This window comes from Prenolepis imparis, unplaced genomic scaffold, assembly GCF_030444845.1.
Source record: "Prenolepis imparis isolate NDT839.2.m4 unplaced genomic scaffold, iyPreImpa1.0 SCAF_8, whole genome shotgun sequence".
In the NCBI taxonomy this organism is placed as follows: domain Eukaryota; kingdom Metazoa; phylum Arthropoda; class Insecta; order Hymenoptera; family Formicidae; genus Prenolepis; species Prenolepis imparis.
In genome coordinates, this window is record NW_028141166.1 from 14403283 (window position 1) to 14430145 (window position 26863).

Sequence of the window (26863 nt, forward strand, 5' to 3'; positions counted from 1 at the left end):
GACTTGATCACTATGCGAGCAATTCTTTCTAATACGTAATCGTCGTATAGTTCGTATATGCGGGTACCCGGAAATACCATTCAACACCGTAGATCCATTCTATGCAATTATTAAAATAATATAAGTACTTTCAGCAACATTGTTAGCGTGTAATGGAAGGTTTCACATACAATCGTGCATGATCTTGTAGATGCGATAAACACACTTTCTAAAGAATATATGTGCCCTACTCGCCGCAGGATATTGGCGTGCGCGGAAGCAAATTACTTATGTAAAAAGGGATCGTAAGCAAAGTAGATGCGCATCCTGCTGTTTGAGTCTATAGATCTTTAAGCGTTTGCGAGCGAAGAGAAATCGCGCTTTTGATTAATCAGGCTGATACGAATTCTCTCCGCTTTCACTGATTGCTTTTACTTATTTTAAATGTGATACAACGATGACACGGCAAAAAATGCAGGACAGTTTTTTTCTTAAAAAAAAAATTAGGAAAGAAAAAAAATTCTCTGTACAATCGGCTATTATTTGTTTTACACATCCGTTCTAGTCTAAATTTAACGATTGTAAAATGAATAGTCGACAAATTTAAAGATAAAGAAAGAATTATCCCTTTTCTTATACTGTCCAAATATTTTTGACCTTTCAACAACTGCTCTAAATTCTTTCATTATATTACCTGTATTGCTTACAAAATATAAATTTTATTGTATACATTTTTTATTAGAGTGCAGTTTTTTCCTATTATACTGAAATAAGGAAAAAGTGAAAGGACATCGTTTTTGACGAAAAAAATGCTTAAAATGGGTGTTGTTAAAGACAGCCAAAAGAAACTTCTGTGTGAATAAAAAATATATTGATCGGATTAAATAATAGAGAATTGAAGTCTGCTTAAAACATAAAGATATATTTTGCAATACTGTGGAAAATAAATTATACATAATTAATTATGATAGTACGACAAAGATTATGTAAATACGCAACATGTTTGCTACTTTGAATATTCTAATTACTAATTAATTATTCAAAAAAAAAACCTATACCTTACAACCTTGTTAGATTAGCAGCATGAAATAATTTTTCTGTCTGTTATATCATGAAGATTTTTTTTTATAAAAATCGATTACGCGATATCATTTTTATCATGTTCAAAAAACCCAATAAACTTGAGATTATGCATAATTTAACAATTACATAAAATACAAATTATAACAGTATAATTCACATTTATAACATAATAATGTAACGTTTAATTAAAATTTTTAAGTTGTTTTTTTTACAAAGTACGCGTTAAATGATTTATAACAGGATTAAGTTATAACTATCGATAAAGAAGGTAGATCCATGGATCACTTGTGATTTCTTTAGATCTTAAGCGCCATCTCACACTGTTCTCTTCAGTTGTTCATAATATAACAGTACTATCAACTGAAGAACTTACAGTTTTAAACATAATTTTACAACAATAAATATATGTAATTCAATAAAATATCTATTGCAATAATCTATTCAATAAAATATCTATTGCAATTTAGTAATTCTTATCAGCACATATATTTATATCGTATTCATATCAGTTGATAACTGTCAAATATTAATCAAGTTTAGAGTATTATAACATATTTAAAACTTATTATTTTATTTTATTTTATTTTGGATTAATTATCAAACTGTTAACCCTCGCGACGACAACCTCTCGATGCTACGAATATAACGCACAATACGTATCAAGACAGTTTATCAGCATCGCGGAAAAGAGGCAATAATACTTGCGAGAATTGACTTAACATTTTAAAAAGCCTTTTTTAAAAAAAACTAGAACAACCCAAGCACGCGCTATTCTTCGATTTTGCATTAAATAAAATAATATTAAAAAAAAATAAAATATAAAGTTTATTTAACCTCGATTAATATTTTTTGACAAAACTCAGCTAATTAAATCGTTAATTTATGAATTAAATTTTAAAATAAAAACATCTTATAGAAATTAAAATAATAATGTTGTAAATAATGTTATAATACTTTAAACTCGATTAATATTTTTTGACAGAAATCAGCTGATAACTGTCAAAAATATTAATCGAGTTAAAAGAACTATAACATATTAAAGTAATATTTGTTACAAGTAAATTATATATATATATATATATAATTTACTTGTACAATTATTTGCTACAAATCAATTAACCACAATTAATTTATCGCAATAATGTATATAGTATCTAAGTATCTACATATAAGGAATCAAGAATAACTGGTTTTAATATGTTTATTACTAATAATAAATTTTAAATATTATGCCAATTAAGTACACAGAAATTATTTAATTGTATTCGGACACATCTCTTTCCTTTATTTAAGAGATAAGAAATTCTGACAGCCGCATCTGAAACACGTGAGAGGATGCGCGATCGCAAATTTTAAAGATTTTTGTCATTGTCATTGTCATTTGCGCATTGCTATGTCGATTTTTTGTGGGGTTATTGCCGGCCGTAAACCTATATCAATTCATTAAATCGCTCGATTTATGAATGAATGGCGCGACATCAATTGAGCCGGAGAATGGAATAGGTAGTAGTAGCGCGTACGCACAACTCATTCAGTCACATAGTCGCGATAACGCCGCGCGACCACGTGGTTGCGCGCGATGTCACAACTCACAACACCATATGACTGACAGTGAGCGTCGTCGTTTCGCGCGATTCGTATGGTGCTATATCGCGTGCCGCCGTTTGCAGATTATCGATACTTCGAAAAAGAAACGCAATGAGTTGAAACGGATCGCCAATGAAAGTCAAGAGTACAGCGCATTGATGACCTGTTTTATATTATTGTATAATGAAATATTCTAGATCTTATTTTGAAAAACTTCTTGTTTTTAGCACAAATAACAAAAATTTTGGGATTTTGATATTTTCGTGTTAGCTTTCTCGTTAATTATTTATCAAGATTGTATTTTTTTTTTTACTAGAACAACACAAACGCGCGCGCACAAAAAAATAGAATTTTCTATAAGAATCTTTCGATCAAAATATCTGTGCTTCGCGGTGGATGTTTACGGACGCGCGAATATAATGGAAGCGCAGATATTTTGAAATTTATCTGTATATTTTGAAAATTCACATCTCTTGTATATTTCGACAGTACATTGTTTGCAGAATATTTTAGTACCAAGCAGACGTCAGCGTACACATTCTTTTATTCAATATACATAATATAAAAATGCGCCACATAGGTTCCGCGGCGACATAGTGTCGCCTTTTAATATTTTAAGACGAGCCAAAAATTCATCTCTTGTATATTTTGACAGTACATTGTTTGCAGAATATTTTCGTACCACGCAGACACGAGCGTACAAATTCTTTTATTTAATATACGTAATATAAGAATGCGTCGCATAGGATTCGTGGCAACATAGGCCCATATTCCAGATTTTCTTTTATCGATAAAAGAAGATTCAGTATATGGGCCACAGTGTCGATATTAATATTTTAAGACGAGCCAAAAATCCATCGAAATATACGAGCAATGAATTTTTGGATAGTCTTTAAATATTAAAAATCGACACTGAGTCGCCGCGGACACTATGCAGCGCATGTTTATAATGTGGATATTAAATATAAGAAACTGTACGCTAGTGTCTGCTTGGTACCGAAATATTCTGCAAACAATGTACTATCTAAATATACACACGATAAATTTTTGGCTCGCCTTATAATATTAAAAATCGATACTTTGTTGCCGCGGACCCTATACTACGCACACATGAATTATGTATATTAAATAAAAGAATGTGTACGCTGGTGTTTGCTTGGTACCAAAATATTCTGCAAACAATGTACTATCTAAATATACACACGATAAATTTTTGGCTCGCCTTAAAATATTAAAAATCGATACTTTGTTGCCGCGGACCCTATACTACGCACACATGAATTATGTATATTAAATAAAAGAATTTGTACGCTGGTGTTTGCTTGGTACCAAAATATTCTGCAAACAATGTACTATCTAAATATACACACGATAAATTTTTGGCTCGCCTTAAAATATTAAAAATCGATACTTTGTTGCCGCGAACCTATACTGCGCACATATAAATTATGTATATTAAATAAAATAATTTGTAAGCTGGTCTCTTATAGATTAATTTAAAGTAATGAAAATAATTATTTTTTAATTATTTATGTTTAATCTTATATTATTTATCATATTTGTTTAGTATTTAAAGATATTAAAGAAATTTCACAGAAATATTAAAATTGAAAATATATAAATATATATATGTATATATACAAAGTTTTTAAATTTATTTTACAAGAGATTATTTTATTAACAATTACACATAAGTAATAATAAATAATCTTGTCACACACAAGAAAATGAAAAAAAGATTGCCGAAGAAATGATAATTTCGTGTTGTCTCGCAAATATATCCGGCGATATATTGAGGATTATCATAATCATCGCGAATATTTTTTCTTTCTTATGCATATAACAATAATAATAATTGCTAATTATCTTGTGGCGCATATACACTCAAAGAGAAACTGCAATTTTGTGAATAATTCTTTAAAAGAGTTTGATTTAATTTTTTCGCGTATTGCAAATATTGACAATGGACCAGAAGGAAAATATTTCAGATTCTTAAATTTTATTGAAAATTTACTTAGCGCAACTGATTTCTCGACGAATCAATCCGATATCGAGCTGAAGGGAGGTTTCGTTAAATCGACAAAATAATTCTATACGATTATAGCCGACGCAGAGTCGACAGTCTTTAAATGCATTATCTCAATAACAAAACTGACGTCTTGTCAGCATCGATCGCGATCTACTTCGTAATTATTTGGCGTTTCTTTGGTCGTGTCTTATTTGCCGACGTGATCGAGAATCCGTTCGAGGGCAATATCGGGCGATCGATGCGTCGCAACATCGAAGTCGGGTATTAGAACGATTTTAATAATTCGTTGAGCTGCTTGAAGAGGATGACGAAGGGGCACTTGCCGAGTTGTACGAACTCGAGCTGCCACCGGGTGAATAATAACTGTAAGCAAGATTTTGGGCTTCCACACCATTGGTCGGCATCCAAACACGGGAATACGGGCCGTTGCCGTCCCATGTATTGGCGGGATCGTAGCTCGACGTCGTCGAGGGTGGAGCACCATATGTTGATGCCGGTTCTACGGACATTCCTACGATCGGAAAAAAAATTCACTTTACATATTATATATATCGGGTGTTAAAAAAGTGGCGGATACGCTGTATAGGAATTCCTGAGGTTATTTGGAGACGATTTTTCCTCAACCAAAATGTCGAGAGAAGTCATCATTTTTTGCAAGCTTCCAATTTTTGCCATCATATATCTTGGTAACTAAGCCTTAAATTAAAATTCTATTAAATTAAAGTCGACTTGAAATTAATTGAAGAATGTAGTTTTGTTAATATTTTAATTCCACAATACTTAGTTTACGAAAAGCCCTTTATTTTCAATTACTTATAACTCGAAAATTATTGGTGCCTCGACATTTTCACTGAGGAAAAATCGTCTCCAAATAACCTCAGGAATTCACCTCTATACAGCGTATCCGCCACTTTTTTAACACCCTGTATATTGTATAGAAAGATAACAATACATATGTAAAATATTTTTGCATTTAACAGCTAAAATATGTATTCGTCTTTACAATTGAACAGAAATGGATTGGGATCATGGGGTTTTTCTTCAATATATTAAATATTGGAATTGTTCAAAAATTATTAAATATTTTTACGAGAAAACTAAACACGACTTTTATTAAATTAAATAGAGAAAGTGAAATTATTGCAAAAATTGTAGCGTGAAATAGTTGCTACTATTTGTAGCATACATAAATATAAAAAATTACACATTTATCTCGATATAAAGCATTAGAGATATTTTTAAAAATACACAATTATCTCGATATAAAGCATTAGTGATATAAGAGTACATACCCATCGGCATCATCATGCCGCCTTTCTTGAAAAGCTGAAAAGCGACAAATCCGATCACAATGAGAATAGCGAGCTTCGACAGGACAAGAGCTTTTAACGCCTTTATTCCAATAATGGCGACAAAAATGGGCATTAGAGCCTTCAACTTTAATTTCAGCAATAGCAAGAACGGTAGTAAAAGCTTTTTCTTCAAAAGTCCTCGAGCTTGACTGGTGGCTACGTCATTATTCTTGAATTCGACGTCAAGGTCGATCAAACTTCTGCTGGGTCTGTATTTTAAACTAGCATCGACAAGGGGTAAATCGACCCCATAATCGAAACTCTTCATGTACTTGACGGTTCTGGCAACAATCGCCTCGTCGACGGTTTCGAGCGATCTCGCTTCCGTGGTAGTTCCCAACTTGTCATCGAGATAACTTAAACATTGATGCTTCAGACAGGATATCCATGACTCCGCCTTTACACACTCATTCAAGGAGTTCGTTAACAAGTCTTGATTGGCCGCGCAACATCCAACCAACAGAACGATCGCGCCTATCGATGCTATCAATCGCATATCGGGATCCTTTTCCTTTCTTCGACGTTTTACAGAAAAAAAAATTTTTTCTCCTTTTCTATTTCTTGTAATTTCCACTCACCGTCCGCGTGTCAATAAAAAACGATCGATCGTCCACCCGTGCGAGCGACCGATGATCGAACTGCGACTGACAGAGGAGTGGCCTGCCCCTTTTATTTAATTTGTTCCCCTTGAAACTATGTTATGCGGCCACGCATGCCGGGAATCTATGATCGAAGGGAAATTATTCAAATTTTACTGGCATAGAGCGTCGTACCGTCACCCTCTCTGTCGAACCCCCTCGAACCTCCTCCTCGCGTCCATTCACTCAAGCACAGGTACGCACGCGTGTAAATACGTGTTGATTGTTGCACGACGCGTACGTCGTACACGATGGCATGCAGCGCATATGGGAAACGGAACTTGCGTCTCGCATCTCTTTTCGCCTGAGTTCTTACTTGGCTCGTCATAAACTGCCGTTCAGCGGCCTGTATGCCTTCTATGATTACGATTAACAGAATGAGTAACTGTCATTTCTATAACACTCTTGAAAACCGCAAGCACTGTATGGCAATTTAAAAGGATGCACATGCCTCTATATATTACGTTACGTATCTACATTGTTTTCTGATTACTATAATGATTTACGCGTTGCAATTATGGTGTTGCACATCTGGCATATAACGCCATAAATTACAACGTTTGTGAAAGAAATGAAATATGTGTAAATTTTATTATAATGTTAGGGAACTATAAAATCTTTTGTTTATGAAAAGATGGATCTAAGTTTATGTACTATTTTTATTTTCTTTCTTATAGAAATTTAGTCTAAATTTATAAATATATACGAAATTACATTATTTTATTTTTGTATGGCTGAATATAATATATATTCTTTCTTTAATGAAATGTTTACAATTTATTTTAATATTTTTTCTTTTTATATATTTGATTTTTATTTATCTGTTTCTTAAATGACAATATCTTATATATAATCTTAATAACAAATGTAGTATTGCGTTATTTGCTAAATATATTAAAAGTTAAGATTTTTCAATGAAGATAATAAATAATTAAAACAACTGTAAAAAAAACTTTAACTATTACATTTATTATATAATATAGTAAAAAATCTTTAGTTATAACTGTAAGTTAAATAGGATTGCAAATATGAAATTGAGATCTTATCCATTTTTATTTACATTTATATATATTAACTATCGTATTCTCCTTCTCTCTAAAATACTTACTGTTTTATCACATTTTCAGAGCTTAAATTTAATAATTTTTATAATTTTATTTTATAATTTGTATTTATAATTTATTAATACTTAGCCATGTGTGTAGCTTAAAATAACATTTTCTTATTTCCGTGGAAATTGCAAGTCACATATATGTTAAAACAGTGAAATGACTTTCAAAGTGGTGACTTCCAATTAACTTTCGTAAAAGACGAAAGTGATCACATTCGTATGTAGGTCTTCTATAAGTATCTTATGAGTCTTTCGCGATTGATTTGGATTGCAAAAAGCGTTCTTGTAGACTTAGAAAGAAATGCAAATTTAAGATAGTATCATAGGAAAGAAACAAGGTGTGCTACACAAATCTTAAACATACATATATGTATATTTAGAAGCTCTTACCTTTATTATCTCAGATCAGTTGCAATATAAATATATATTTTTTTATTTATATATAAAAATATATGTTTATTTATTTTTTATTTTTATGAATAAATAAAACATATACACACAAAATAACATAAATTATATGGAACTATTATTTAAAACTATAAGTTATATGCAACATTTTTCTGAAGAGTTGTCAAAGAAATTCATGTTTTATTAATAAAAAAGAGCACATTTTGTAGAATTTAAATATATCTTTTTTTATATAGATATGACTAAATTTTAATCTGTAATTTTATTTTAATTATTAAGATGTAATTTTTGAATATGGATAAAATGCATATTTTAAGATATATAATTTTTTACATATTTATTCTTTAATTTTCTATTTTTTTCGGATAAATTTTAATCTTGAATGACAAGTGACATCGAACAAGTTTTTAAATAAACCTAATACGAAAAGCATATATGCAATAATAATTGCAATAATAATTTATTAAATAGAGTAATTATTTTTTTCTTTTAAATAAATTTTATTACTAAATAGCAGTATTAAGGTAGGACTGGGAAAGCAGACATTTTTTAAATAAACATATTATAATATGTAAATGAAATGACTTGAAATAATAGTTTATTAAATAGACAGTACAAATAGGAAACTAAATATTTTACAAAAGCGTCATTAGGCCGATAGTAACATTAGGATTGTGCATGGGCGGAATATGCAAGATTCTGCGCAAACTGCGACGAAGAGGGTTGATCCTGATCTTGGAAAGACCTATATTGAGCTTGATACTCCCAAGGTCCATGAGCAATGGGCGCAGCATGGGAATCAGCAGCAATCTTTTTGCAAAGTTGGAAGATGGCCATACCGACGGACACGATAAAGCTGAAAAATGAGAGCTGCAAGGCATTCCAAGCCTTCAGGCCAAGTATACCGATGGCCAAGGGGATCAAAGTTATCGCCTTCAGAAGAACGAACACGAGAATAGGGATGATGACCTTCTTCAGCTTGGACCTGCGAGCCTCATCGACGGCACGGCCTTGGCCGAACTTGACGTCAAAGGTGAGCTGATCGTCCTCGATGTTGCGCGAGCTCACCTTCACTGTGGAGTCTAGCGGCAGTTTGAAGGTCACGTCGTGAGAGGTCAAGTAGGATTGTACAGTGTCGAGGAAAGAACCCTCGCTACGAGCGGATACCTCTTCTGCAGGGCGCGAGTTGCGTGTAATTTCCATCGTTTCGGACACCTGGATAAATCGAGACAGAAATGTGAAAATCAACGGATTTATTAAAGTAGAATATCTTATTAAAAATGGTAGCGGCAGTAAATCAATTTACAAAATTTTAATTTTGATAAACAGAATATAAAAGTGTGACGACCGCGAATTGTTTCGAAAAAGCGCTACCACCAACATCACTGATACCTACTTTGAAGTTATCCTTGCTGAAGATCTGGTCAAGCAGATTAAACACCTTGAATTTCATGCAAGCGATCTCGTCGTTCTTCTGCGAGCATTCGGATCTGGATCGATCGACTACGTCGTCCATGGCATTCTTCCAGTTCTCATTCTTGGCTGGTTGCGCGACGGCCAACGCGAATAGGGCGCACAGAACGAAGAACCTCATGGCGCTGGCGGTCAGTTTATATCCGTTTATGAAAACTTGTAAGGAAAGTTCTCGTTGTATACACGATTCGTGGATAATGTGTGAATAAGAACGATGGCGGCACGACGACTGATGGCAATGGGTTGGGCAGTACGGTATTTATACGAAGGCCTATCTCATCGAATCGTACAATGCACGTCGAAGAGTCGCGTAGCGGCCTTCTCGAACACTCCCCCACTTCCGTCCGGGTGTGGATTTTCTTTTCGTTCAGTATGGTCTTCGATTATTGAGGCCTCGCCATGGATCATGCCGCGACTACCTGATGAGGGAGGATAGACCGTGAGATCGCGCGACACGCTGCACGCGACGTCAAATCGGGGTAGCGCCAATATGTCATACTTTTGCCAATAGGTCGTACTTTTCGATCATGAAACGCGATGGAATCTATGATATTAATGAGCAGTAGTTTGCTTTCTATACGACGATATGAAAAGACCTACTTGCTGCGATAAAACGTTCGTGGAATATTTTTTGACGCATGGTCTGAAATTAAATTTTTTATAACGAACGCAACCGGATTTTATAATCGGATTTAGTTCGTCGTGACACAAAAACGAACAGAATTAAAAAGTCATTAAGAACATTAAGAGAGAAGAAACTAATCTATTAAAAATTTCGTGGCATACTATCAAGAATTGCATAAAATTAAAATTGTATCTATAATAAAGACAATTATCTATGAAATTCTTAATAAACTACTTCTTATTAAATTTTTAAAAAATAGGAAATTAATCAAATTATTCAATTACTTTCTATTTTGAATTGATAAGTGATAATTATGATAATTAATTCGTTGTCATAATCAATATTTACAACTTAGTAATAAATAACTAAATACCGACAATTGTACAACTTCAAAAAAAAAATTAAGTAAGAAAATTCAAGAACTATGTATGTATTTCATTTTAATTGTATTATATAATTCTATTTAGCAAGAGTAATCGGAAATCATACACGCACGTAAGAGTCCTTTATCCTTGACATCGAAGGCATCGTAACATTGGCATTGAATCGATCATTCATTCATACCACGATCATGACTTTCTCATTCCATTCTGTCTCTCTATGTTCTCTTTCCTTATGCCATTATCCTTTTTAGAGTTACTAATTTCACCCTGTCAGACCTTATTAAATTGTGACTCCCGATCGAAAAGGAAAATAGCACGACGGTACATCAGTGATGCACGTTGCGTGCGAGTTTCTCGCACGAAAATGCACATCGGAGACACTTTTGTCCTGCCCGACTTCTTCTCTATCGTAACAATAAAACAGCAACTAGAATTTTGGGTCGAGTTTGCATAAGCATTCAGGCCGTCTAGCCGACCAAATGTCGATCAATATCTTCCGTGCAATCAGTCAATTCCTTTTATGTGTTCTCAGTTTGCTTACTGTTGACAAGTCAAATTTATATGTGACAACAAGAATTTATTAAGCTACGAAACGAATGTTGTAAGTAATATATTGGGATATCTTATTTTCTCTTTAGAGATGTAGAGTAAATGAGAATACAAAATTATTTAATAGTACAGATCACATAAGCTAATAGACGTAATAGCTAATAGCTACGTAATACAATTTTTTTAGCGAAAGTTGAGCTTAACATTTTTATATTATAGAAATCTTTATACATGATCTTTTATTCTTTAATTTTTTATTTATATTTATATATAATCGCATATATTTTTATCTATTATAATTTTTGTTAATATTAACTTATTTTACATCGAGTTTATTGATAATTTATTCAAATATCTTACTGCATCTATTATGTGAAAATACAAGGTAGAGATAAAGAATTAACAAACGTATTATTTTCTTTATTTTAATGTATTTTTATAATCGTATTTTTTACTATTTTTTTTACAAAATGTATAATTTTTTAATATTAGAGCGATAGTATTCTTACAGCCGCATCTCCGAGAAAAAGAAGGTGAGTTACATTAAATCGGAGAAGATTATGATAAAAATAATCAATAAGATTCGATTGATAAAATAATTTATGAAAACTGAAAACTTTTATTATACATATTTAAGTAACGCAGACGTTACATACATACTAGTATAATCAATAAATATTAAATAAATCTATGCGGATGATGAAATGATGAATTTTGTTGATTTTTATTTTCTATAGGCTCTGTAAGGTCCGTGAGGTGCGGTGTCCCAGTGAGGTGGATGTTCGACAGGTGGATGACCGTAGTGAACAAGTTCGTAAGCGACTTTCGGTTTAGTCAACTTGAAGATTAACATCGCCCCGCTGAGGACCAACGATAGAAGACCCAGAGTTAGCGCTTTCCACGTCTTTAAGGCGATCAAAGCAAGACCAAGGGGTACCAAAGTGGTGGCTTTGAATTTGAGACCAAGTAAAAATGGTATCATCACCTTCTTGACGAAACCTGAACGACCTGCAAATGTATATAAAATTAATGTGCTTCTCAAGAAATATTAAATTCTAAAAGTATAATATTTTCACGATTATTTTTCTCTGTAAGCGAATTATATGTTAAATGAGAACCATAGATAAATATATATATATGTATTATCCATAATGTCGTATCCGTAATGACGTATCCATAACGTCTATTATTTATTGTTAAATTACCTTGTCCATTTGAAGAATCACTAAGAGGGACCGTAAGACTTTTTGGCATGCTGTCAGCTAAAGATCTAGGAACGATGTTCGATTCCGCTATTGTTTCCGGTAATTTAGCTTCAAGCTGATGGCTCGACAAGTACTCGTCCAATTTCTCGAGCATCAATGTTCGCAATTTCTTGGATGAATCAGTAGCATCATATTGCGAGGGATAGTAATCTTCCACACTATCTGCTACCACGGGATTCGCACTACGGGATTTAACTAACGCTAAATCCTCCGTAATTGCCAATCTGTCTTGTTTTACAGCATCAGTGAGGTAAGCCAACACCTTCGGTTTAACACAAGATAACATGGACTCGCTATCTGCGCATCTGCAATGTTTGAAATTTATATTTAATACGATACATTTAAATAATTCTGATCGTCGATTCAAATAATTTGTAAATTATGATAGTTTATACGGTGCAATTAATTCTAAATAATTAATAGATGCGAAAGTTATAATATATAACCATAACATACCTGTGATAAATTTTTTGCAAAACATCGACGGTGGTCTCTGTTTGTTGCGCACCAGTGAGGGTGGCTAGAACGGCTACTGACACAAAAGTTAAGAGCCTCATGGCGGTACCACCGATTGGTTAGAGGCTAAACACCGAATGCCAGTACGAACGAAGTCAACGGGGTTTTATAGGCGATGGCATTCGCGTACGGTTGATGAATTTTGATTAGAGACGTGTTGCCGGCTGGCCGAAAGAAAAGAAGAAAGCCTTATTATCTAGGGTGTCAATGGTTTCACAAACTATAAACGCCCTCTCGTCCCTCTGGAACGGTTTCGATTTCGACATCCATACCAAATATTATTTCCATTTTTGGAATATGTATACCACTTGGTAAATAATACTCAGATAAAGTATATTTTCATGAAAAAAAAAACTGTATTTACATAAAATAGGTAAATTTATTATTTTCTGGATATTTTCACAGCATGATATTCATTAATATGAGATACAAAATAATTATAAATTTATAAATAAATTTTAAATTCGAGATATCGAAATATTGAATCAGATCTTCATTTTTAGTCTTTAAAATTTTTGAACTCAAATGCAAATGTAATAATTAAACAAAAGAAGAATAAATATGTATTATCAACACTTTGATATCAAATTTGAAATAATTATATTTATATATTGTACGCGCGATTAAATTATTCTCTCTATTTAATAAAATGTAATTTTATTATGATACTGAAAATGTTATATATTTACTTTAATTCTCTCTTTATTATTTTTGCTTTAATTTTTAGCAATCTCTTATCAACCAACAAATAAAATAACGATATCACCATAGAATTAAATAGTGTGTGTGAATGTAATTATAATTCTTGAAACTAATATTATCCAAGATTAAAAAAGGAACTGATAATAAATTGAATAAAAATAACTGAAACAGACTGAAATAACACTGCGATTTACCTCTCATATATTTATTATTTTAAAGAGAAATTAATAATAATTAACATTAATATTCCTGAGAATATTCATGAAAGCACTTAAATTTTAGTAATTTATTTGATTTACCTAAAATTCTTTTAATATTAAAAATATAATGACAAGTGCAAATGTATATTCATTATAATTATAAGGATAATACACATAATAATATAAAAAAACATTGATTTAACATTTTATTGAACATAAATTACATATATGATTAGATTGTATAATTAATAAAAGTATTTATTTAATTTTTACATCATTATATATTTTTATATCTAAAAAGTTTATGATAAAGTTAAATAGAAAATAACAATTGTGTTGGGTATGGCACCCGAATATTTGATAATAATTAATTAGTTATCTCTCTAGCGGAATAAATAATTTTTATAAAATCATGCAACAGACACTATTTCCTAACTAATCTTTACATAACATCACATGCATATCTCTTTCTTGTAGAAAACACAACAGTTTTTTAAATTATTACAGAACATTATTTTAACATTTTTCTATGCGCCATTGTATATGTAATTATACAAAATGTGAAGCCACTATGATAATTATTTTTTTTTTTTTTTTTTTTTTACAAATGAACGGTAAAAATATTATACGTTACACATACTATATTGTATATACTATATTACACATACTATATTGTATATACAATATACTATATTGTATAAGAGAAAAATGTTCTTTTTCTTCAGCAAATATCTACTCTCAAAGCATAATCAAATTAATAGAATCCCTTATTTTTTGAAACACTACATTTTTAAATTACAACCAAAAGTTACTTAAAAATTATGAAGCATATTTAACCCATAAAATGCCACAAAATCCAATGTTGTATCAATCTTATTATATGATTATATAATAATGATATTATCCCTGGAGAGTGGATCTTGCTGACAACGTGTCAATAGATTTCAAAAACTTTGACACATCATCAGAAAATCCACTGATTATTAACTCTTCACTAAATTCGGTCGCTTAAATTTGAAAAATTAGCGCATAAATTATAATAAATATTACATTCAACGCGTGTCGATTAGCTTCTTAACTAAATTAATCGTTAAAACTTCTATGACGAGCGCATTTATCTGCGTAACAATTCCAACTTCATTTCTAATAGGAAAATCAGACATGAGTTCTCGCGCGCGCGTTTCATAAATTATATATTTATAAATTAATGCATGGCAGTACCGTCGGTCTATTTTTTTATACCGATATTATATTACGCAACTTTACAACATTGATCTATCTGATGCAGGTTCTACGAGCTTATTGAGCAAATATGTAGGTCTAACAGCATTTGCTAGATATAATGGATAACACCTGTCGTATTCTAATCGCATTAATACGAGCACGTTTATAAACGAAGCATTTATTCGGTATTGTTGCAAGGATATGTGTTGAGACAATCTCCACCATCTTGACCGTGTCTGGCTGCGTTTACGTATCTATAAAATCTTTCATTGTATATGCTCTCTGTTACGCTGTTCTTAAGTTCCTGTGGATCTCTGAAAATACATGTAATTGTTTTAATTAATTCAGCATTATCATAATAATAATAGTAATATTTTTGAAACATGTAAAAATTATGCATCTTAATTAACATGCATATTTTAAATCGTGTTTGACTCGAGTCACGTTACTTTTCTCGCTCATTACTGAAATAATTCGACGTAAGCACGTAAAAAAAAAACGCAACCTAAAAAAACGCTTAATTAAGAGAAAATTAATCTTCGAAAGGCTATAATATTTGTACGTAAGCCAGTTATCCAACAAACGTCCCGGATACAACAAGAACTTTCCGGTTTATCGCATAGCCGACTCGGTGAAAGCATCTTTTGTAGTTCACGCTTATTGTTAACGGAATGCGAAGCAAAACGCAATGCAAAACCAGATAAGCCTGAAGTACAACGCGCGAATTTACAAAAAGGAACGATGTAAAATGAAAAAAAAGAAAGAAGAGAGACGAGAAAGAGAGAGCCAAACATGACCCGATTAACATGATTCGGAGCACGCGAGCGATCTCCACCTTTCTCTTTGTGATTGCGCGGGGATTTAATCGATAAGCTACGTAGTTTCATACCTGGAAAGCTCGTTTGACACGAGATTACTGTGCGGCGAGTAGCTCTCCGGGTTCTTGTACATACTACAGACGAGCATCTCCCTGCACGTCTCTTCGTAGAATCTCAGTTGTCCGAAGATGTCGTCCAGCCGTGAGATTATCGGCCCGTAATACTCATCGTCCATTTCTTGCGAGATCAACGAGCTCTTGGCGGTTGCAACGGGTGTCAAGTGCCTCTGATGAGTCAATCGTACGTTTGGCGCGAACACGGTGTAAGGATTCTTCGCCGAAGTCTTCGTACCGGATACGAGATTTGCGGGATTTATCGAAAGTACAGCGGCGGTTGGCTGCGCCGCGGGTCGTCGATTGTATTTAATGTCGTTCAGATATCCGGAGTAGGCCAAGTTATGAGCGCCAGCTGTCATCGAATTATCTAAATAAGATGATGCAATCGGTTCTATGTTTGACATATATTGCGGCAATCCATACGAACCTGGATACGGGAGACCGGAAACTGGACTTGGAGCTGGTACCATGTGATTTAACTGCTGATTGGACTCTGCGTAGGGCTCGTCGTAAGGTTCGATGCCCCATTCTTTCAACTCTTCCATATCTTTCCGGTACTGAACATGAGGGTGGGTGTAATCGTAACCGTCGAAGTCATCGCGATGATGGTGGTTGTAAAAAGATGGAACAGGTACCGGAACCGGCACATGATGATGATGGTGCGCTATCTGAAAGAAAGATTGTCAATAAAATATATTGTACATTTAAAAAAATTGAGATGAGAGGTAGAAAGAGAAAAGAAACACGCGCATACCTGATGATGATGATGATGATACTTGGTGGCGTAAGACGCATAGTAGCTGGAGCAAAGCTTGAAAATGTGCGCGAACGCAGGAATGAAGAACAGCAACAATTTCAGGAAAAGTTTCTTCGCAGCGCCCACACCGAAGAGGAACGGAATGATAAACAGGAACTTCACTTTAATTAGCTTGATAATTAAGAGAAGCGCCAAAAAGCTGGTTAACAATTTATTCTGTACGAACTTTTCTGAAATGAAACAAAAAATATTATATTGCAAATTTTGCAATTTCAATTGCATTTTCTGTTTTTATAAAACAATTAATAAATAATATGAATAAATAATCAATAATATTTATTGTTTTTATAAACCAATAAATATTATTTTCTCAATATTCTCAATATTATAAATAGCACATGTGTTTATTAATTAAAGATGCTCACTGATTTTTTTAAAGAGGATTCGTCCTTCCTCCTGTCTAACTTCTTGATTTCCGAAATCTACTCTGAGAAGAGCTCCATTCTCGTCTATCTCGCGCGGGCTTATCTTTATAGTTGCGCCCTCGAAAAAGAACTGTGGAAGTTGAATTTGGTAATTTCGTGTCGATAAAAATTTCATTGTCTTCTGTCGTAAAGCGTTCGTGATTTCTTGGAGTGGTGATACCGGTTCATCCTTGAACTTCCGATTTTGCTCCTTTGCTCCTTCGGCCGTTTTTTGCTCGTAGTCGTTGGTATCGGCATCATCCACGAGATTCTCACGTACGTCATTGGGATTTTCCGTTTTAGGACACGTATCGTAAGTGACATTATTTCTCGTAAGTATGAGACCGTCGAAAACGGTGATGTTATCTCTCTCGATGAACGTATTGTCGAGATACGTGTACGCGTTCTTTTGTATGCAGGAAAACGTCACTCTCTTATCACAATCCTTGAAGAGTCCGTGCCAGAGTTCGTTTCCTGTCTCGTTGATGTTCAACGTATCGAGCTTCAGGACCTTCGCATATAATTTAAGTTTCTCGATACTGAACAGGCTCGAGTATGATAACGTTATCGAGAGACATAGCAGGAACAAGGTCGATCCCCAATGCATCTTCGATAGCACTTTTGAGAGATTAACTAACGTTTACAATTTAATTTATATATTTTATATTTGACTCGCTTTGTTTTACGTGTATATGACCAGAAATATGAGGTAGCGTACCGGAAGCACTGCACGCTCTGAATGTACACCACCGGCGGTACCACTGGCCAATTACTTATCTAGTAACTGAAACCGGCGCACTTTTCATTTTGCAAATGAGTCATCGTCACTTCGTCCATGTACACGTCCAATTCTTTGGTATCTACCCGTGGTCATCACATGCCCTTTCTACTTATTGGAGATCTCGCTCCTCAACGTCGACCCTCCCTCCTACTTCGTGGCCGAAAACCTGACCTTCTCCCACCCCTTATCGACAATCCTCTTCTCCGCGCGAGAGCCTCTTCGGCTTCTCCTTCGGCGCGACGTGCAATCGGCAGACTCTGCCGTTGCAATCACGTTGCATCGCAGACGTCGATCATCGCGTTACTAACGTGCTCGTGACTGTTGTCACATCTTTCGACCTGTCTCGTCTCTTTTTTACCTTTCTTTTTCTCTGTCTCACTCTCCTTCGTCGCAGACGCGCACCGTTCGATCTCTCGCTTTGCACTAACCACGGGCCTTTCCGTTCTCGCTTACAATTCACCTGAGCGTCAAGTATGTCAAACGCCCTCCTACTTCTTCTTCTTCGACGAGCTCCGTGGAAGGTCATTATCGTCTCCTCTCGGACTGCAACCGACCAGGTTTGCGGTTATACACGCGCGCGTTTAAGACCGTTGGGATCCTGGCCGAAAACCTGGTCAGATGCACAAATATGCACACAGCCAGTTGGCAGGACACGGGCTGCTACGATCGAGTATGGATGTCATGTCTATTCTTGTTTTTTTTTTTTTCAATGTTAAATTATTTCTAGAATATCTAATGACATTGAAATATATGACCAGTTCCGTGTGTATTTGTATTCTGTCATATTTTTAATCGAATGTGTAATATATATACTCGAATTTTACTAAAATTCACGAAATATGTACTTTTAACAAATGACTAGATACAATATGCTTGCATAGAGGTGAAACTTGAATAACTTTTGTTTAATTGTAGAAAGGCCTGCTTTATATTTTTATTACATCTTGCACAAGATTATATTCTCTGTAGAATATCTCATTAATTTTTCTACATCGCGATAAATACGCAAGATACAATTAAGCTCCAAATTACGTATATTATGCAGTGGCATGCAATGTCGCTTTTCATATAAAAAAAGTTAATTACGGTCGTTCACGAACTGTCGGTTGCAGTTCGTTTCTTCGAAAGATGATGATAGCAAGAAATTTCCTCGCAAGCATATAGTTGAATTGTCGTATGGTCGGCCATTTATACGGAATTATATGTACGTCTGCTACGTATTCCGGTGAAAATATAGTTCAACTTCCTTATCCATGTGCCGATATAATGAATAGGAATTTGTAACATTAAACTAGAATTAAAATATTATTATAGTTGTAAAAAATAAGATGTTAAAATGATTTAGATGTGCAATAACAATTAATGAAGCAAGATGAATTTAAATGCACATATCCAATGAAAATATGTAGGTAGACACATTTCATTTAGATATAAATATAAAATTATTTATTTGCGGTTATAAATAGATTAGTAAATATATTTTTTTAAATTGTAGTTTGCATGTAATCTATATGTATGTATGTCAAGTCAAAACGCAAAATAAGAAAGTATTTTTATCGAATTTTTGATAAAGAGATGTTCTTTAAGATTTTTTTCTCTGGCATATATTAGATACTATTTTTTTTTACATTAAAGCAATTAACAATAACAGCGGCTAAAAAATGTTTTTAAGATAAGATGATAGCGATAAATTGTCAGGTAATTAATATCTGTATTTAAATTAATAGTGGAATTTTTTAAAAATTTTATGTACGTGCTTATACATACATAATAGAAACACACGCTTACATACTTTCAGATCCGTGAAGATAGCGAGACATTCATGAATGAATAACTTTTTCCGCACGCGAATGCCACGCCATATGTATGTACGTACACTACGTTTTTTTATTGGTACGCTGAAACAACACTGTGTGTTGAAGCATAATAGTAAATTCCACATTTATGTATAAGTATATTATAATGAGCAATAAATAGTGTTGAAGCAAGTAGTGCTATATACAGGTAAACTCATTTATGATTCAACAATGTAATATACTTTTACTTTGTGAAATAACGTAATTCCTAAAGAAATGATGTTTTATAATCTTTGAAAGAAATATGAATTTACGATCTTTATCTATATACCATATATTAGGATATAAAATGAAAAATCCAAGCCAAGATAGATTATTTTTTACTGCTTTTTTAACTCGTCAATCGCGTTTCTCGAGGTTTTCACTAGGTAGATTTCTGGTGAAGGTGTTCTCATTATTTCAGCCAGCAACTACGATCCATTAAATCCATTAAATCCGTATTTAACCTCTACTTAAGTGACAGTTAGACATATCTTCTTCATCTTACTAATGATATTTTCGATAATTTTGATGCAATAATGTCAAAGATACTTGCATTATATATTACATCTATATAATGTATTTTTTATATAATATTTTTCCTAATTTTGCGAAAATAATTTTTTTTCGTGATAAAATTTTATTGAAAAATATTACAGTTCTTTCTCTTCTTGTATTATATTCCAAAATTTTAATATATTTTATATAGATCACACATAATTTTAATATAGGTCACATAATATTAACCTTTAATATTAAGTTTTTATTACCATATTTTTATTACGATGTTTTTTTGAATATAAATGGTTTTCCTCATATATAAACAAGTTTTAAAAGTAGGGCGTGGATCTGTCAAATCGATCGGAGTCCGAAAGCAGAGAGGTCGCATTAATAACGAAGAGCATTTCTGGGGGGATTATCTTGCAATATATGATCAAGTAGTTGATCGAGTGGGCCAAGCGAGTGGACCGGATGAATTCCATTGACCCACTAATGAAAGATGCTACAGAGTAGGTAGGTTGAGGCGCATGACCGGCTTACGCGTTCGCTGCCGAAAAGCCGATCGTATAAGCACACGCATAAGACGCATTCAAGGAAACAGGATTTCACGTTGAGAATTTCGTTCCGCCACGCGGAGATTTGTCTTGCCTCTCCGTTGACGAATGTAAAATATAACGTGCACGCGCGCACTCTTTTATTTTACCTCACTTCTTATTCTGAGCTCTCGATACCCATGGAGGAACAAGAGGTTCATTCAACATTTTAACGTAACCCAGTTACGTCTTGACCATCATATAATTCATCATATAATGATGCGGGCGACAAGAGGCTACTAACTATTTTTCCATCTCGTAAATAAATGCAACATTATTATACATATATATTAAAATTCGCACGCTTTTTTGGATTTAACTTTAAGTGAAAATATCAGTTTATAAAGTAATTAGTATATGTATGTGTAAGTTAATAAAAGAATATACAATACTAATTTTATTTTATTTATGATATGCTAAAGTTTCTCAGAAATGAGTGCATTAACCAATTAAGAAATTCATATTACAGGCATGAATAATTCGTTTTTAAGTATATCCTAATTTTTCCTTGAGGGTTATCATGTTATTATAATGCAAATCGTACCGTTGAAATATACATTTGATAGACTTAATTTGATGGACTTGCTTAGTAATTCTAGTAATGATTGCAAAGTATATTAGTGGTTTAACCAATCTCTCTTTTTTTGCTTAATTATTTCTTCACATATAATGATCTCGAAAAGAGGAAACAATCTGTGCCGGTCTGACTGTAACAGATTATTTGGGATATGTCAGTCACTCGTGGCAAGTGCGACTGTACATTAGAAAGTATTTCGGATGGTAGATAGTTAGAAATTGTCAGCGTCGTAAACCAGAAATGCAAACTTCAATAGCGATAAGAGCTTCAACGGAAAGTATTTGCGGTGCATCGAAACTGGTTTGTACGTGCACAAAGTGAACCAAGCAACTGGGACATGTCACGTATTGGATGAGCAATAAAATTTAAGCTTAACCTTATGGCCACTTTAAAAATTATGCATTGTATGGTAATCGAAACGATTCCATTGAAAATCATTCAATAATGAGAATATTAGAATATTAGAAAATGTATTTTTTTATTTTTAATACTTAAAATTTTTATTTCTCAATGGCATATGAATATTATTTGTCAAATTGTTTTTAAAGGTTGCTCTATTTATCAATACAAAAATCAGTTTAAAAATTTTAATTATAAATATTTTAGTTTATAATCTAAATTTATAATATACTCCCAATTTTAATTCTACATTAAATCTAAGTTTTATTTATAACAAAGATATTATAGCTTAGACTTAGATAAAATATATCATGAAAATTAACTGTCATCAAACCATCAAAGAATCAATCATAACTTTTCATCTTCTCATTTTTTGACAAAGAGTGATGACATTTACTCACCTACTTACCTATCTTCCTACACTTCTTCCTATGAATCAGGCAACATGCAAATACAATATTATGGCACCATCTCTGACGGAACAAATAGTATACTGCATTGCCTGATATTACGCAGCATAGACCGCCGTCCAATCTCGTTCGTTACGTCAACTGACAAAGTGAGGCGGTGAAATGGCTTTCGGCATTTGTGACAGATATTATATGTATATAAGAATAACTAAACGGAAACATCATATTAAATATGTGGATACACGGAGATAAATACTGGAAACAAACGACCATATTCTTGTAGCTGAGTTATTATTTGAGTTAATATTAGGAAGAGTAAATATAACGGAAAGTTACAATATCTTTTCTTTTTCTCTTAAGTAAATTCCATTAGAGCGTAGAAAAAATAAAAAATTATTTCTATGATTTTATTATTCCTTTTTATGACAAAATTATGCATATAAATTCTTATGTTTTTTCTTGTAATTCTTATAATTTTATTAATTGCATAAAAATCAATAATCATCGCCTAGATCTTTTAAATAGCTATTGATAGCTATCATGAGATGCAGTAACGTAGGAAAGTGAACCGACCGATCCTCAGACGCGACGCATTTACTTCCGGAACAGGAAACCCTTTTTTTGTCGAACGATACGAACACTTTCACCAATTTTCCCGATCGCGAAAGGGAACGGGATCCTGTTGATCAGTGGGCTATCTAACGGTAATCGACAAATGACCTCGTGGTTTAAGCAGGCGCTTCGTCACCAAAGCTAAAGGAGAGCATCCTTTGAGAAAATCAAATGCACGACCATAAAGGCACTCACTCGTGTCGCTGTCTAAGGAGACAGCTGAGGATAAATTCACCTGCCGTTATTTCTTTTCAAATCAGTTCACGTTGCTACCGAAAAGATTACGTGTCGAGAGTCTCAAGTAGATAGTCAATACACTAATGTAGGTCGATCACTGCGCGAGTAAAAAGTTTGGACGACTTAAGAATTTGGTCGTGTATAAAGTTCACCAAAGTGCAACCTGAGTTTATACTAGATAATTATATTAATTGAATGAAAATAATATCCATTATGTATATTTAAATAATAGTTAATTAATTACCTTTAAATAATATTTCATTAAATTTTTTATGGATTATTTAACAAAAATTTTATATATTTGTGAAAGATCTTTATTTTATTATTCTTCCGAACATTATATAATTTCTTTTCAAATTTTAGATTAGACAAATAAAGGTTAAATTTGAGGAATAATTAACAAAGCATTCTTTTTTAAATCTAACAAAATTCTCATTATCATTTTATAAAGAACAGATTTATTGGCTGAATAACAACTCAATAAATTCGATAATTCGTTGAATAGTGACAAAACGCTAACATTGGAAAGTCGATGTGAGAAATATCTCTTCAAATAAAAGATGACTACAAATAATTGCGGTCGATTTTAGCATGAAAAGTATACGTGTAATGCAGAAGAAATAAAAATTTACGGACCATGACGTAAGAAAAAAACCGTTATAGACCTCGAATATCATTTTATCTGTCTTTCTTTAAAATAATTTGTATATATATCTGCTAAATCGTGAATTTGATTGAATACACGAATTACCTTCGACACCTGGTGTCGATGTTTCTCACGCTCTTGGTGAAGGTTCTCAACCGGTATACCAAATGTATCAGATAAAATGGATTCCATACACTTCCGGCAACATTCAAGGTCGGTTACTTACTAGAAAGTAATGGAAAGAAGCTTGGAAGACTCTTCAGAAGATCGCGCTACTATCTTACAAACAAAATCGATAAACAACTTAAAAAATTGTTGAAACAAAAAGTTTATAACGATTATTATTAAACTAAAAATATATTATTAACGATATTTTCTTTTTTAAATATATCTATCTTTTAATTTTTAATTTGATTTTATTCAAAAACATTTCTTATAAAAAATGTGATCAATATATCAGTGAAATACATTTTTTATAATTGTATAACGATTGTAATATCTTTTATTTATAAACATGCATACAATAATTGTGCCATACAATTATAATTGATCTAAATTCCATGTAACATATTCTTAGAATGCGGCTCGATTTGCTGTAATTCAATTTTTACATTCGAATTTGACAATGGAATATTATTGGAATTTATTTTTTCAGCTGTAGCCTGCCATTCATCCATATATGTTATATCTGTTTTATGAGTAACATCAGGTTGATTTGTGCTTGTTATAGAATCAACATTTTTTCCGGTCACGTTAATGAGATTGATGGTAGATGGATTTCTGTTGAAGATGAAACTTTTTTCTTTTCCACTTACTGTTGTTTCCACCTTCGAATTATTTTTTACCGAATCAGCAGTTCTATTGATGCCTTCATATTCGTAGAAAGCCTTGTAATTTGCTACATTCCAATTAGAAGTCATGGAGTTTGAGCTTATTTCTGATGGTGATTTTTCATAGTCTTGATAGTCCGGATAATCGATACTCTCCGCGTTCGAGATAACTTCTCCTACATTCGGGGTGTGATTAGATCCATCATTTGTGGTCGTCTCCTCCTTAATCATTTTGTCGTAGGATAACATCATCGGTCGTTTGTGGAAGCTGCGACCCCATCCGCCTCCACCGCCTCCATAGCCGCCGCCTCCTCCTGAAGGGGGACCATAACTACTTGGTGGAGGTGCACCATAACTATCACTAGGTCCGCCGCCGCCACCACCACCACCCGAAGCTTTCGTAAGAAGTATTATTTCTTTGAGTTGTCCTGGAAAGTGTTACCAGATCAGAAACATAGGTGTTTTATGAAGATATTATTTAGTTTTGTTATTTATAGACTTTTTTGTTGAAAGATTGCTATTTTATATTAATTTTTTACATTGTTATGGACTATCAAAGTTTATGGTTATCAAAATTTTTTAATATAGCAATCAATGTAAATTAGTGCGAGCATTGAAAGATTATTCAGATTTCAATTAGATACAAAACATAGAAATATTTAAAAAAGATTCTTTCGATTTCAACAATTGGACACAAAACATAGAAATATTTCAGGAAGATTATTTAGATTTCAACAATTAGACACAAAACTTAGAAATAATTAAGGAAAATTATTTAGATTTCAATTAGACACAAAACGTAAAAATATTTAAGAAAGATTATTTAGAATTCAACAATTAAACACAAAACATAGAGATATTAAAATTTAAAAGGGAATAGTCGAACCTCCTCCACCACCTCCGCTCTGCCATGGGCCGCTGCCGCCGCCGCCTCCGCCCTTTCCAAATTTATTCATAAGCATCATCATGGAAAGCATCAGAGACATACCGCCCATCATCATACTTTTCATTGCTATCAATCCTATCATACCAAGTATTTAATATTATTTTATTATAACGAAATATTTCCATGTGTGTGTGTGTGGGGGGGGGGGGGTTAAAAATTATACAAAACAGAAATATAATATTTGAATAGTAAAAATATGTGTCCGGTGCAAAAAGAGATCATGGAAGAATATAAAAAAATAATATACCTATCAGCTTCATTTTAATCATCATTACCATGCCCATCATCATCATTTGGCATCCTTTGCCCTTACCACCTCCACCACCGCACTTGTCTCCGCCACCTTTCTTACCTCGTCCTGTAAGAAATTATACTTAACAATTTAACTGGTAAGAACAATAATTTCTCGAACAACGCACAAGTGTTCTAAAGATGTATTTAAAAATGTTTAAAGATTTCTAAGAGATATTTGAAGATTTAAGATTGTCCATTAAAAATTGCCATTTAAGATGTCTATATTGCGTGACTGCAATTTTGTTTTAATATCAAATCCTTTGCATTAGTTTCCTTCGCACTAACCTTCCACTACAGCAGTATCATCGTACATTACATTGATCTGATTTTTTTCACGCTTACTGTTCCATCTAGGCAACGTGATACGCAGAGTAAAGGAATTGAAAAAATCATCCAAACTGCGTTCGATGCTAATATCCGTATTATTCATCGCTCGACCATCAGATCTATGTATCGTTCTGATCTTCACCAATTTCATGTCTTGCCCGAGCAAAGTAATCTCATCGAGGCGAGTTATTGTTTCCAAGAAACGGACGAAACGTTTCTTGATGCAGCCGAGCGAAAATTCAATAACGCATTTGCCAATATCCTTTACGGGGAACTCCGGAAAATAATCGTCGTCCTTGTTTTTCATGGAATCATTTCTGGGCGCTGGAACTATCTTAACGTCGATCTTAAAACCATTCTTCTTGAGATTGAATATTCTACGTTCGACTGGCGTCTTGCGCAATCCCGTATCGAGGATGTAATCCTTGACGTTTCGGTTCTCATTCTTCTCGTACGCATTCGCATGGATCGCGCACGCAATCAGCAGACAGAGGACGAACATAGGTTCACGCACTTTTGCACCTTGAATAGTTAACGCTGGTCGATACCGATGACGATGATGAATGACGGAGATATAACTTTGGGGGGATTACACT

General features: G+C 33.2%; 4 protein-coding genes across 6 annotated transcripts; all 4 read right to left on the bottom strand.

Moving 5' to 3' along the window:
• Window positions 1-4550: 4550 nt before the first annotated feature.
• Osi20 (DUF1676 domain-containing protein Osi20) lies at window positions 4551-6684 on the bottom strand. The gene is made up of 2 exons (XM_083043816.1): window positions 5971-6684; window positions 4551-5189 (listed from the first exon to the last, which is right to left on the bottom strand). The coding sequence occupies exons 1-2, from the start codon at window positions 6524-6526 to the stop codon at window positions 4954-4956; spliced, it is 792 nt and encodes a 263-aa protein (XP_082899942.1). The 5' UTR covers window positions 6527-6684; the 3' UTR covers window positions 4551-4953.
• Window positions 6685-8768: 2084 nt separating this feature from the next.
• Window positions 8769-9902, bottom strand: Osi19 (DUF1676 domain-containing protein Osi19). The gene is made up of 2 exons (XM_083043818.1): window positions 9584-9902; window positions 8769-9402 (listed from the first exon to the last, which is right to left on the bottom strand). The coding sequence occupies exons 1-2, from the start codon at window positions 9779-9781 to the stop codon at window positions 8854-8856; spliced, it is 747 nt and encodes a 248-aa protein (XP_082899944.1). The 5' UTR covers window positions 9782-9902; the 3' UTR covers window positions 8769-8853.
• Window positions 9903-11669: 1767 nt separating this feature from the next.
• Window positions 11670-13067, bottom strand: Osi18 (DUF1676 domain-containing protein Osi18). Its single transcript, XM_083043817.1, has 3 exons — window positions 12939-13067; window positions 12423-12787; window positions 11670-12225 (listed from the first exon to the last, which is right to left on the bottom strand). The coding sequence occupies exons 1-3, from the start codon at window positions 13037-13039 to the stop codon at window positions 11942-11944; spliced, it is 750 nt and encodes a 249-aa protein (XP_082899943.1). The 5' UTR covers window positions 13040-13067; the 3' UTR covers window positions 11670-11941.
• Window positions 13068-14630: 1563 nt separating this feature from the next.
• Osi17 (DUF1676 domain-containing protein Osi17) lies at window positions 14631-18488 on the bottom strand. 3 transcript variants are annotated; one of them, XM_083044292.1, is made up of 5 exons: window positions 17241-18488; window positions 16813-17045; window positions 16486-16726; window positions 16014-16410; window positions 14631-15438 (listed from the first exon to the last, which is right to left on the bottom strand). In XM_083044292.1, the coding sequence occupies exons 1-5, from the start codon at window positions 17884-17886 to the stop codon at window positions 15303-15305; spliced, it is 1653 nt and encodes a 550-aa protein (XP_082900418.1). In that variant the 5' UTR covers window positions 17887-18488; the 3' UTR covers window positions 14631-15302. The 3 variants fall into 3 exon arrangements, with proteins under 3 accessions (XP_082900418.1, XP_082900417.1, XP_082900416.1); XM_083044291.1 differs by having other exon boundaries at window positions 16014-16425; XM_083044290.1 differs by having other exon boundaries at window positions 16014-16726.
• Between the last annotated feature and the right edge of the window lie 8375 nt (window positions 18489-26863).